The 13,301-nt window shown below is 39.4% G+C and overlaps 1 protein-coding gene across 1 annotated transcript in view; it reads right to left on the bottom strand.

Annotated features, from left to right (window-relative positions):
* Positions 1 to 279: 279 nt before the first annotated feature.
* ACSL1 (acyl-CoA synthetase long-chain family member 1) overlaps positions 280 to 13,301 on the bottom strand; it is a 31,011-nt gene continuing 17,989 nt past the window's right edge. The window contains exons 11-20 of the mRNA XM_009330672.1: positions 11,602 to 11,736; positions 9,847 to 9,981; positions 8,827 to 8,922; positions 7,730 to 7,802; positions 6,954 to 7,042; positions 3,554 to 3,670; positions 2,858 to 3,001; positions 2,273 to 2,374; positions 2,123 to 2,194; positions 280 to 1,924 (exon numbers count right to left, since the gene is read on the bottom strand). Coding sequence (XP_009328947.1) covers positions 1,784 to 1,924; positions 2,123 to 2,194; positions 2,273 to 2,374; positions 2,858 to 3,001; positions 3,554 to 3,670; positions 6,954 to 7,042; positions 7,730 to 7,802; positions 8,827 to 8,922; positions 9,847 to 9,981; positions 11,602 to 11,736 — 1,104 coding nt within the window. The 3' untranslated portion in view covers positions 280 to 1,783. The remainder of the gene's footprint in view (positions 1,925 to 2,122; positions 2,195 to 2,272; positions 2,375 to 2,857; positions 3,002 to 3,553; positions 3,671 to 6,953; positions 7,043 to 7,729; positions 7,803 to 8,826; positions 8,923 to 9,846; positions 9,982 to 11,601; positions 11,737 to 13,301) is intronic.

Genomic DNA, 13,301 nt, shown 5'->3' with positions numbered 1-13,301 from the left:
AGAACACTACCTGTCAGAAACCATGAGGACAAAAAAATTTTTTTAAGAATACTGATGGAGCAAGTTACATACAACAGCACCCCTTTCTTAACAGATATTGGCTAAAAACTTAGACATAAATATCAGACCAAAGCAGAAAGTAAAGTGTCAACAACCAGCATTTATCCTCTATTTAGTATGTTTGTAGCAGTGGAGTTTTACAGCTTGTCAGAGTTACCAAATTACACCTCGGCTTCTTAGTCAGCAGCATCTCTCCTTGATAAACAAACACTTCACTGAGTTGAAATGCAGAAATATTTATTTTGGTTTCCTTCATTGGTTTTTAAAATTGTTTTGGTTTTATAAAACATAGAAATAGCCAACACTAAGCAAACATTTGAATTCCAATGTAACAAACTACTGCTCTAACAGTTGACTTGGATTTGTGTACCTCAATTGCACACATGTATGAAATTATGCTACAGAGTAGTGCATTACAATCACACACAAATCGTAGTGCAAACCTTTTTGTGCTTCTATTTTACATATATCCATGTTTTCAAAAAACAGCAATGAATGCTAATGCAAAACCGACTCTGTTAAGGATAGCAAAAGACTTATGCTGTAATAAGGCTTATTTCTGCTGATTTCTCAAACAAAAGGTAACGAGTTATTTTGTAGTTTATCTGGGAATTAGGTTTTTATCCCTGAACAAATACCTATCCTGTGCCAACACACAGTTCTGCTGGCATATTTAAATACTTCCAATTGCTGCAAAGCATCAGGCAAAAACATTCTACCTGACCTATTTTGCTGTTCAGTGAACAATACTCAGTGGCTCATACATAAAGCACAGAAGACTGACAGGTTATGTCAGAAGCTCTTCCACTTATAGAGGACCTGGCACATTTTAAAAAAATGCATTTTAAATACACACGCATTACAGGGAAACAAGTGGCTAGCACAGGTGCAATGTTTACCTGACTGTTAGCATAGCCCAGCCTCCTGAATGGTTTTGTTTTTAGGTCTCTAGTGTTCTTCCCAGAGTTAGGATCTGGTCATTGACAGGGCTGACATTACTCTGGATTTGTGTTAATGTAGCAAAGGCTACACTTGCTGAATTAACTGCATCCACACTTTCCATGCAGAACCACCATATGGAGACTTATTCTGAGGAACTTGCATTCATCAGTCTCCTTTCTGTGGAGTTCTGACTTCTACCTTACAAAAGTACATCTCAGAACTGGCTGCAGATCTAGAAGGGAAAAAAGACACTCAGATGCCTTGCCCCAGTTAATATTAGGACTAATGCAAGATGCGATACCAGCAATACAACCGTAGAGGGGTTTTTGTGGTGGGTGGGGTTTTTTTGAGCAGATTAAGTAATCCTTCTGAGGATGCAGAATACTTAGAGGCATTTTCAGACCTGCCAAATCCTTTGTGGAATTGACAACTGCAAAATACACTGCAGACAGCAAACATGCTGGCAATAAGAAAACCTTAGCTCCTTGGTGAAGGAGAGAGTCCCATTTTTGGCCAAGGAAGTCTTAAATAACTTACATATAGTTACCATTTATAGTTAAGGCTCTTTTTGGAAATTGTAGGTCACCATAAAAACAGTATGCAACACAACTTGACAGTAAGGCAGTGTTCCATTTCTTCAATGTTCCTATGGCAAGTACCCATTTTTGTACAAGTTAATGATTGCACAGTTTCCTTCCCTATGTTTGCTGTAGTCAAATTACAGATACGAAGGCCAACAGTAGACATCAGACGCGTGCCACTTTCCTCATTCCATTCCCAGTTACATTTTGGCATTAGCATAGAGTTCCTCTATCTGTGACTGGAAATATTTTCGCAGTTCTGGTCTCTTCGCCTTCAGTGTTGGTGTCAGCAGGCCGTTTTCAACAGAAAACATTTCAGTGTGCATGACAATGTCTTTGACCTGGAAAATAAACAGTTACTAGCCAAGCTCCATTCCTTGGAATAGACAAGGCTATTAAAAAGATTGCCCAGACATCATAACAAAGCCTATCACTTGGAAGATTTTCCAGATGCAAATTAAAACCAGTTTCTGCAGTAATATTATACTAGTATTGAGAAGTTTAAAGAATTAGGTGTTCAGTTCTCATTAGCATCTTACCTGTTCAAATGACTTCAAACCAGATTCTTTCCCAATCCTCACCATGTCTTCCAGAATGTGATTTTTGAGGTCCTGTGGATACAGGAATACGTTATATAGCTTGAAACAGTTGATGCAGAACAGCTAACTGTTTAGTTAGGTATGACTCACCTTGTTTCTGCATAGCTCTTCATATGAGCCCTCAAATCCCTTTTTCTTGGCCCAGTTGCGCAAAGTCTCGGGATCAGGTACCACAATAGCTACTAAGAAGGCCTAAAAAGGAATTTTTGTCAAGGTTTTTTTTTTTCTTTTTAAAGTCAACACTGTAGTTCCTACACATTTTTACTAGTCAGTGTTAGGTTTTGAACAGCCATTCTGATCCTGCTGTAAAGTCAGCAGCTTTCTGCTACTTGAACACAGGAATGCAGTTCAGAAGACCCACATTTCAGTTCACACTTGCAAAAGCCTGGACATCTTGGGGCTGGTTTTGTTGTGTTCCCTGCACACTGTTAACAGCTTGTGTAGTCATTAATACTCAGTTAAGTTAATCCAGCTCTACTATCTGGTCTGAAACTAAATCCAGAAACGTGTTATATAACTGCTGGAGTTGAAAGTGCATTCAGAAGCAAAATGTGTAATGTTAAAAAAGTTAAGATTTCAGTCTCAAAGTTTGGGGTGGGGGGAGGGAAGAAAGGATGACTCTCTTCTGCAGTCTCCTCTTGCATTCATTTTAAAAATTACCTGAAGAATGCTTACCTGCAAGCTCTCTCCATGGACAAACACCTGAGCAAGTGCTTCACATCTCAGATACACATTTTCTATTTTCTCTGGTGCTATGTACTCTCCCTGGGCTAGTTTAAATATGTGTTTTTTCCGGTCAATGATCTTCAATGTACCATTCTGTTGACAGAAGTAACTTCCACTCAGAAGAGACACTTCAAGCGAAAAACCAATCTACACAGCTTAAGCATGCCACACTAGATCACATAATGTACCAGAATTAAAACATACAAATGAGTTTGTTTCTATATATTTCAACTTCAGATATTACTGTGCAACCTTTGTTAAGCTTTCAACAACAGACCAGAAGTGCTATTGCCTGAATTCTGGTTTAATAAAAACTTAAATGCTGTGAATGATCCAAGGCAGTTTAGTTAGATTGGGTAGTACAGTAAAATAGTGCTAGAGCCAGAGTACTATCAAACTAATGTTAGAAGACAACAGGCTCTGCACCCAGCTAACCTAAACTAGGGAAAGTCTCAGGATCAGCACTGCTAATACTTTTTTTAGCCCCAGGCACACAGATTTATCTACAACAGTAATCATCCTCCTCCTAAAATTACTTGTCTTTCACCTAATTCATCGTGTTTAATACCAAATATTTTCTATTTTATTTGTTAAATTACTGCTAATAACTACAGAAGTACATTTCAGCTATATAAGTTAACTTACTGGTAGCCATTTCCCAATATCTCCTGTATGAAGCCAGCCATCTTTGTCCAGAGCTTCTGCTGTTTTTTCTGGGTCTTTCAAATAGCCACGAAATACATTTGGCCCTTTCACACACACCTGAAAACAGCCATTTGTTAGTGTATGCTACTATGAAGGGAAGTTAACAAACACTATTTGCAATGAATGCTTTCTCCAATGGTTCTCAATAACCCCGCTAAAAAGACAAGATGAAGTTTATGCATTAGTACAGAAATCTCTACTCATGGTTTTTGGAGACCTAACATTTTCCATTGGTATAAAGTATAAGAAGCAGCAATTGGAAGCATCTGTTCTCTTCCAGTCTAGCAGCAGTGTTCCTACCTGCTATTTGAAGAATCTGAATTTATCAGAGGAAATTTATTTTTTATTTATCTGAAGAAATTCTGCTGGATCCAGAAATATTACCCCTCAGTCTGGCAACATGTTCGTTTCAGCTTTGGTAAGCAGCAGGGGCATTGTGCTAGAACTAGTGATGAAAAGCTGTGTATCAAGCAATCACATGTTTGTTGTCCAAAAGTAAACAGTTAATACCTTAGGGCTTAGAACACTGAAGACTTCTCCATAACGGAAACCTGCAATTTCTTTAAATTGAAGGTTGTCTGGATTTGTGTACCAAGTAGAAAACTAAGAACAACTTCTCTGCATATAACTGGATGCATGAGCATTATTAGGATCAAAAGACGTGCTTACAAGGTATGAGAAAAGGACCAACAAGATTAAAGGTTTATAGGTGAAGAGGTTGCTAGAGAATCAGGTCAGACCTTACAAGCTAAATTAAAACAATCAGTAGAGTATCTGTCAGTAAGAGAACATAAAAGTAAAGCAACTAGTCAGGAACATGGAGCAGAGCCTGAAGTATCCAGAGATGATCCCAGATTTAAGCATTTTCTTCTCAATGTAACACCCAACGTAGTGTAAGTTTTCTTTGGTGGGGAGAGGGGGGACACAGGACAGGACTCTTGTAATTTAAGGATCAGAAGAACAATAAAATACCTCCTTCGAAATGAGGACAGAGAAATAGGCAAGATAAAAAACACTGAAGCAAAACTTAAAGATGCCCGCTGCACACAATTGTTGGGGAATCAGGAGTCCGAAAACCCTGAAAGTTCTACACAAGAGTCCTCAGAAGCAACAAAGGATTCCAACCATCACACCAGCTTCGGAGTGGCTTGGCATGCATGGACGACAGGCGACAATAAGAAGGGTCTGGTTTGGACAATAGCATCAGGACTCTAGAACAAACTAGAAGAATAGGATAGAAAATCCAGGCCAAATGGATAATAAATATCAATAGGGGCTGATAAAATACTAGGCCAACTATTAGTCTAGGGGATTAGTACAATTATAAAATGGGCAAGGAACTGGCTGAAGAATCTTCAGGCATTAATATCAATTCTCAGACTAGAAGAAATTATTAATATAGTTCAGAGACCAATTCTTGAAAAACTCATCCCAAGTATTTTCAGTGCTTACCTCAGCACAAAATATAGGCATGCTACTGAACTACAATACAATGAACAGGAGATGTTATCAATAGGAGGGAGATCAGAGTATTAGCGAGGGTTCTGATGACCTTGTAGAGACAGTACCAAACTCGTGACCAAACCAAGGTCATGTTTTAAGAACCAAGTCATTTCTGCTATAAAACAGAGCCTATCTGGAAGGACACGAGTAGAGGAGAACTTTGTCCCTGTCAAGTCAAAGGCTGACTGATCATTTTTCATGGCTCCTACAGTCACAGGATGGCAGTAGGCAACAGCTTTTCCCAGTAGAGACAGCAAACCATTTATCTGTATCCTGCTAACTGGCACCAAGACCTCATCTGCATATAAGCATATATAATTCTATTCACAACTTTATCCTTCCTGAGCATGGATAACTGGCAAAAGTGAAAAAAAGAAAAGAGGCCGACAGAACAGAGAATATTGAAAGCTTACTCTCAGAAAGGACTATGAACATTTAATGCAGCTGAAGAGCAGACAGACAGTGAGGAGGAAGGTCTATTTTAGGCAAAGGATAATGAGAGCCAATTCTATAGCCATGGGCTTCAGTTCTGTGAAACAAGTTGCAACACTTATTTGTTAAATTCAGAACAGTTCACACTGAGGAAGTTTGGACTGAAAGACTAAAGATGGTACCTGATATATTAAGGGGATACCATATTCAAGTCCAAAGTAACTCCTAACGCAGCAAACTTTCACAGCAAGCACAAGCAAAACTTTTTAGAAGTTTTGTTTTTTTAAAAAACTACTTAACTGTTTCTCATTATGACAATTTTATACTCAGTTCCTCTAGCCGATCAAGCTTTAAAAGCATATTTTAAGTGAAGCAAAAATTGCTGTTGAAGACTAAACATGGGGTCATATGCAAGACAGGAAAGAATCTTGACATTGCTCTCCACTTGCAAACAGTTTCCCACCACCAAGCCCAAGTAAATCCTTAAGTATTTCTGGGAATTAAAGCCCAATGATTTGTCTCTAGTCTCATACAAATTACAACCAAAACAAATAAAGATGATATATTGTTTGCAGTCACAAATTAGTTACTTGCTTAAGCTACTTTTTATTTATCCATTTCTTACCCCCCAACTGCCCCCAAGGCCTCTCAAAAGCATATGAAAGACACCACAGTTAATTTGCTTTCTGGGTTTGGGGGGGATCAATCACTACATGGACATCTGTTCAAAGTCTATACACATAGTTCAAGCTGTATATATTTTACTTGGAAAAAATATTGAAGACGACAGCATATAGCATTACATACAAAGCTGAGTCCTCAAAGTACAATTTATAAAACATACGTGTTCAGTTTGGGCAGGCTGCAGAAAAAGGTTCAGAAGAACATGCAGGCAGCTGTCACAAATCATTAGCAGCCTTCATGGCATTTTATCTCCCATTTCTCTTAATGGTGTTCCAGCCACTTTAAATGACCTCATCTCACACATCACAAGCTGCGTAACAAGCTACATGCATCAGCTGTTCTCTAGCACTTGGCAGTGGGGGCAGGGAGGGAGGAAGCCCTCTGCTAGCATTTTTCTGAAGGATAAATGCAGTATGAGATAGCTAGCTTCTCAGCTGTCCCACAGCTGGAAGATGGCATGTTGGTCATACACCCATAAATACATAGTAATTTGTTATCCCACAATAAGCAGCTTTTTCTCCCCTCCAATACACTATCTTCTGTTTTGCTTCTATGAATCATTAGCTGACATTGCATGCAGGCAAGGCAGGTGTCTGATTTTAGGTAGCAGGCCATGTTTAGCACCCTCACTAAACTCAGACAGTTACTTGTTATTTCAGGAACAAAAACCATTTTCCAAGACTTCGTAAGAGGCTCATATTGACCTTTTGAAATTACTTACCTCACCCTCTCCTTTGGCAGCCAAGTAATTCATTTCTTGTACATCAACAAGCTTGATGATACTGCATGGCATGGGTGCTCCAACATGACCTATTAAATAGAGTAACACTTCAATAGCCTGAACTGCTTTTTAGTCAGGTTCTTAAAACAAGCTGGTTACATGCTAATGTAAAAGAGATGGAAAATTGATTTCTGGTAGTGTACTACACCAATACCAGTACAGTAATAGTTTAAATTTGCTGGAACTGTAACATTAAATTCTCAGATATCCCTACACTGTTACAAGCTGAACCATGTACTTGGGCTTGCTTTTCTCATAATCAGTATCCTCACTCTATGGACATGTTAAGTAGCAGAAGTCCCACTATAGTTTCAATTATCGGTATTATTTCAGCTAGGGAGCTAGAGATTAACAGCTGACAGAAACGCAGACTGTTTGTTCCAACACCAAAAAAATGCCATTTAAATTTCCAGCACTGTGTTTATACACAGCAGATTCCTATTCTGTAAAAGTTACAAGGGTTGATACTACGACCTCCCCTCTCCTAAATCCACTTCAGCTTACAAGGACAAAGCCTATTAAGAGTTTGGATTACTGAACATTCCTAGCTATTTAGGGGTAGAAACTTCAAGGGCTCCCTTCAAAACTTTTTTACTTCACTTGAAGAAACAGAATCTTATGCTTCATGATAGATGTACTGAAGGCTGAATTATGTGATCAGGGACCTCTATAGCATCCTGAAATTTAACAGACAGGCAGACCATTAAACACCATACCTGCTGTCCAGTCACCAGGCAGCGACAGTGAGCATCCAGCTGTGCATTCTGTCTGTCCATAACCTTCATAGAACTAGGATGTGAAACCAAAAGATTATTTAAAATTCTTACTTTTCAACATACATTTTCTTCATTAAAATGAAATTAATATTTTGCTGCTTTTTCTGGTTGTTTAAATTTGAGTTTAGCAAAATCCCCAGCATCTTCTAAAAAGAATATCACTATATTAGAGTTTTATCACAATACACAATTTTTAGTGCTAATATTCCACCTTCAGTTCCAATATTTACTGAAAGTTTCACTCAATTTCACACCTCAGTGTGACACCTGTATGGATCAAAACAGAAAGCAACAGAGAGAGCAAGAGGAAGAAACTAAGAACAGTGGCACTAGCAATGACTTCACTCACATAATTTAAGAACACGTTTGTCCAAGACAGCTAGGAATAGAATCCCTATACCCCATCACAGCTCTGTGATTATTGTATACAAGACAGGCTTCCCTTTTCTGAGCAGAATGCATTGCTATACCAGCACACTACTGAAGAACTTCAAGAAGTCACAGAAGCCTGACATTTGAGTCTTTTCTATCCTTGAAATTTACTTCACACATTTGTTCCATCCTGTGCCATTGTTACTCAGATTTTACCTCAAAAAAAAAAAACCATACTTTGAAGAGGCTCTGAAGATAAATGCAATGTGTGCAATCTGATTCTCCCCAGTCTCATCTTCAAAGCAGCAACACTACAGTATGATCACATTGATTAGATTCTCTACAGTAGTTACGAATATTTCTGTAAGCAAGGCAAGTCCCAGAAACTTAATCCAAGAATATTAATTATTGCTTACAGCAGCCCCCAAAAATCTTTCCCTTAAGACAGTTCAGCTGGTTACTTCAGCTATAAGGACTTTGGGATGAATACAGAAATCTCAGGGGACAGAGAGAAACTCTGGAAAGGAGTACGCACTTATGTAGTCTCCAAGAAGAATGCCAGAAAGAGTTAACCATATAATCAGACTACTAGAAATACTCTAACATCAAAGCTGGAATGAGGTACTAAAATCTTTATGTTTTAGGATTAAGGCCAGGAAACTCACCTGACAGCCAAGAGCTGTTCTCAGGAAGGTCAGTACGCTTGCAGATACAGGTGCTGCTCCCGTGACCATGAGCCTTACTTTTCCTCCCAAACTTGCCTACAACAGACACAAGATACTGTGGACACCAAAAGCATTTTAGAGAAGTTTCCAGAGTCTTTTTCCATCCCACCCTCAGCCACTGTTCACCTACAGTGCCACCCACAAGTGTTAGATATTATAGATATATATCCTATTGCAAGCGGTCTTTCTTGCAGTGTTTTTAATCTCATTAATAGCTGGAAGAAACAGTATCTCAAACATACAGTATCTACAAAGACTATGCTGTAGTGTCACTGCAATGCACACTCGGCCAAAAGTCTAAAAGAGCTAAAGTTGTGGCCTTACAGCAATGACTATTTTTAACTGCCTTCTATCAGCTTCTCATCCTGAATGCTATAAAAAGCAGCCACAGGGGCATGTTGTACGGCCAAGGTTAGGGCTGTAGCAAGTGAGTGCCAGATATAATAGCAGGCATAACTTACTAGTGACCAACAGTGAGGAGACAGTAGGGGCTACAGGTGGCACTAAGTCACATTTAGCATTCCTCCTTCAGAAGGACAGTGTTTGCTTTCAAAGTGGTAAGAGACAAGCACCAGACTGTTTTAGAGAAACCTCCCCAATACAGTTAGCCAATATTATTAAAACAAAGGGAATTGAAAAGTGAAGTTAGAAATAAGACAGTTTTGGTTTTTATTATGAGTAGCCAGGTAGTCTTTAATCAGTGATGAAAGCCATACCAGATCATAACCATTCATATGAAACTCAGTAATTGCAAACTGATGCCTATAAACTAGTAAGTAGATACAATATATAATGATGCTGCACACTTCCAATATTGAAAACACATGTCAAACTGCTGTTCTGTAACACAGTAAGCACATTTGGAGCTCTGTTCTCAAAATAACTGTGAGCAAATAAGTAACATAAAGTTCCAATATCCACCATACAAAGACGCTTAGACTCAGAGGCTGTCAAGCATACCTGTATTTTACGGAAGATGACTTTATCCCAGAAACTGTTATTTCTAACTATACCACTTCTGAGTTCTGCTTCTTTCCTCTTGGAAGCAAAATCCAGCATCCACCTCTTCAATGAAGTATCTGCCTGTCCAAAAATCTATTAAGAAAAAGATCTGTGGTTAGAAGCCTCACAGACTACCATTCCCTTTCTTATAGAAGCATGCATAGAGACTCCTAACAGTGAAAACCAAATAAATTAAACAACCTTTATGGGTAAGCATCTTAATTCTGGTAAGAAATATTTGTGGGTTTTGATTTTGGCCTATTTACCTTAGTTCAAGAGATGTCCACCAAAATTAGCATTTAACTAATTCCTGTTTCCCAAACTGTGTGATGCTTTTTCAGTGCATAGTTTCTTCATCAAAATGTATGAATGAAAGTGGATGTTTTACTTTTCTATTCCAGTATGATCAAAAGCTGAATTAAGTATAATCCTCAGCATATTCTAAACAGCACACCATCATAATACGTAAAGTAACACAGGGTTTTCTGAGAAGATGCAGGTCCCTTCTGAAATACCAGAGATCTGCCTTGCATATATAAACTTGCTTTTTAGATCACTTTTCAAAGGCTCCTTCTGGTTGTTTTCAGCAAGTCAGAGCAGACTCAACAGCAGACTACAGATTAGCTTATTTGCTTGGAAAGAGACAGACCCAGCAGCTCTTCAGCATTAGTCCGTGTCATGTCACCCCCTTGGCCCAATTTCCCACTTAACTTCACATGCTAGGTTACTGCAAGGCTGGGTGAGGTTGAAACAGTGCCATAGAAGCATGAAACCCTCAGGGCACCAGCGTCAACAAGCAAGACAACATCATGAAAGAAGAGTCCCAGGCTTCGGCTCTGTTTCTCAAATTCCAGTACAGAACGCGTAAGCAGAATGAGGGGCTAAGTTTTAAGCACTACAGGCAGTGCTTAGAATTTCCTTCTCTCCAAATGTATCAGAGTTGCAATATTTGTTCCTGGGGCCAAACAGAACCTTGTATTACTTGCTGTTCTCTAGTCTCTTGATTAGAGCAGTGTCCTAGCTAAGACAGCATAGACAGGTCTGTCATTTCTTTAGCAGTCACAGGACTCCTTGTTGTATCCTTCAACTCCTCCGGCTGTATCCTAAGAAGAGTCAGTCATCCACATGAAAAAGGATGATTTAAAAATCTTAAGTTCAAGAAAGAATCTACTTCTGAATTCCCATCTCAGATGACCCTGAGCAGGCAAGCACAGGAGTGACTGGGGCTGCTGACACGCTCTCCCCAGCGCTCCGGACTGGCTGGTTTATAGTTCTCCCTGCTAGAACATGCTGGCTGCTACATAGAAACTTTTATCTGTCCACACAAACATAGGCAAACACCTGACCTTGGTTTGCAAATTCCACTCCATGAGTCAGATGCTAAAAGCACAGCATGCAGATGCTAAGCCTCATATTCATGTTGTAGACTGGACTTAATAACTTGCTCAGAGCAAAACAGTAAGTCACTAATCAAGCTAGAAAGAACCAAGTCTCCTAGTCAGGCTTTTCAACAGTAGCATTTGCTGCCTGGAAGTGTTTTAATACAACCAGTACTACTCCTGCACTTTTAACTCTCTTTTAGAAAGAGATAGACCAATTTGTTAGCATGCCAATTTAACATCCCACAGCACAGTTTCTCCTACCATGTCAGCACAGACTTCATGAAGTTTCTTAAAACCCTGCGCAGGTCTAGACTCATGCCTGTAGGCTTACCTTATCAAACATTCTGTTCAACAGTCTTGGTACTACAGGAAATACAGTTGGCTGCAGTGTTTTTAGGTCATCCATAAGTAGTCTGATATCCCCTTGAAAGAATCCTATCCGAGCGCCATGGCACAGAATCACACACTGTTAGAAAAAAGTAAGAGTCTTAAAACACAGCATGTATAATGTGTTCTAGCTATATGTGTATGACAATCCTATGCAGAGTGGACAGCGCAGTATCCACCTTAAATCCTCTCAGCTTCTGGACAAGTTCTCCAGCATTCTCAGACTATAGGATGGGACTGGAAAGACGAAGTTGCAAGACATGCCTGGTGTACACAGGTCAGGGACTTTGATAGAGTAAGATACAGCACAAAAGCCCCTATCCAAAAAGGGTAGTCGGCCAAATAAGGCAATGCCAGCAACTCAGAGGTAGCAAGAGACTGAAAAGCAGAACTTTCTTATTTTAAATATTTATCAGGCTTACTTAAAAATACTAGAACTTTGTTTGTTCCCTGCTATAGACTAAAAAAGTCAGCACATGCTATGTACTGGTCCAGCAGGGATTTCTGCCTTGTGCTACTTGCTTTTCATTCCCTTGCACTCTGGTTTTCCTTCCTGTTTCACCAGACTGATGCAAGCAGACTTGTTGTTCGGTGATCAAGATGCTCTTTGGAAGATTCTAGCAGAGCCACTGATTATTTTTGCATCATTTCAGACCTACACCAAGGAAGGCAGACTTAATGCTGTCGTGTTCTATATTCTCTGTTAGAGTCTAGAAGCTCCACCCCCACACACCTATACACCCCTTTTCTTCCTATTTTGTTTGGGTTTTATTTATTCTTTTTATGAACATCCCTATTCTTCTTCTGTTTCTCTACACCTACTAGTTTTTATTTCTTCTGCTTCTTCCGTAACACCTCTTTCTTCGTTCCCTGCTATACATTCTCATGTTTTCTGCACACAAGACATGCTGAAGTGTCGCTTTTCCTGTTGGCCTGTGCTTTGCCACCATCTGCTAAAAGACTGCAAACGCATCAGTCCAGATCGAGTGAGCAGCAACTACCTTTGCTAGGTGGGAACATGTTTGTCCCGTTAAGTTCACTGACCCTCTAGCTTCCTTAGGAAGCCAAAGATCAGCAAACATGAACTTTACAACAGGGGCAGACTCTAAAGACTGCTTCTCACAGAGCCTGTGTTCCTATCTACTCCGAACAGTAACAAGTATTTTCTCCTTTCTACCAGAGATGTCCTTGCTTAATCTCCTTATGTAAATATACAGGTAAACATCTACTTTGTAAAGATCTCAAACAGCAGAGGAATACTGAGGTCCAAACACTTTCTTCTCATTTTATGCTTTAGAACACAAGTTCCCATCCTGTTTCTACTGCATGACCAAAAGCAGAGCTGTTACCTACAGAGCTTGTACCTTCTAGCGCAAGGCAGGCATCAGTAAAACAGACACTGAAGTATAACTGGCATCCAGGTTACCAGGAGGAAAAAAAACGTGCTGAAAGCCTAAGGGCACCTGTACACCTCGGTTTAGCTCTATTCCCAATCTTCATTATGTACATATATACAGACACATAAGCATATATACATTTTTATTTATGTGTATATAGACACACTTTTTTGGTAGAAAGCTCAGGATTCCTAACTGAAATCACAGGACAATTTCTGGCTCCATTGTCTTTTCACACTTACATGGA

Source organism: Pygoscelis adeliae, unplaced genomic scaffold, assembly GCF_000699105.1.
Source record: "Pygoscelis adeliae isolate BGI_AS28 unplaced genomic scaffold, ASM69910v1 Scaffold167, whole genome shotgun sequence".
Taxonomy (NCBI): Eukaryota; Metazoa; Chordata; class Aves; order Sphenisciformes; family Spheniscidae; genus Pygoscelis; species Pygoscelis adeliae.
Note: the sequence above shows the minus strand (reverse complement) of the source record. Positions and strands in the feature narration are given on the sequence as shown.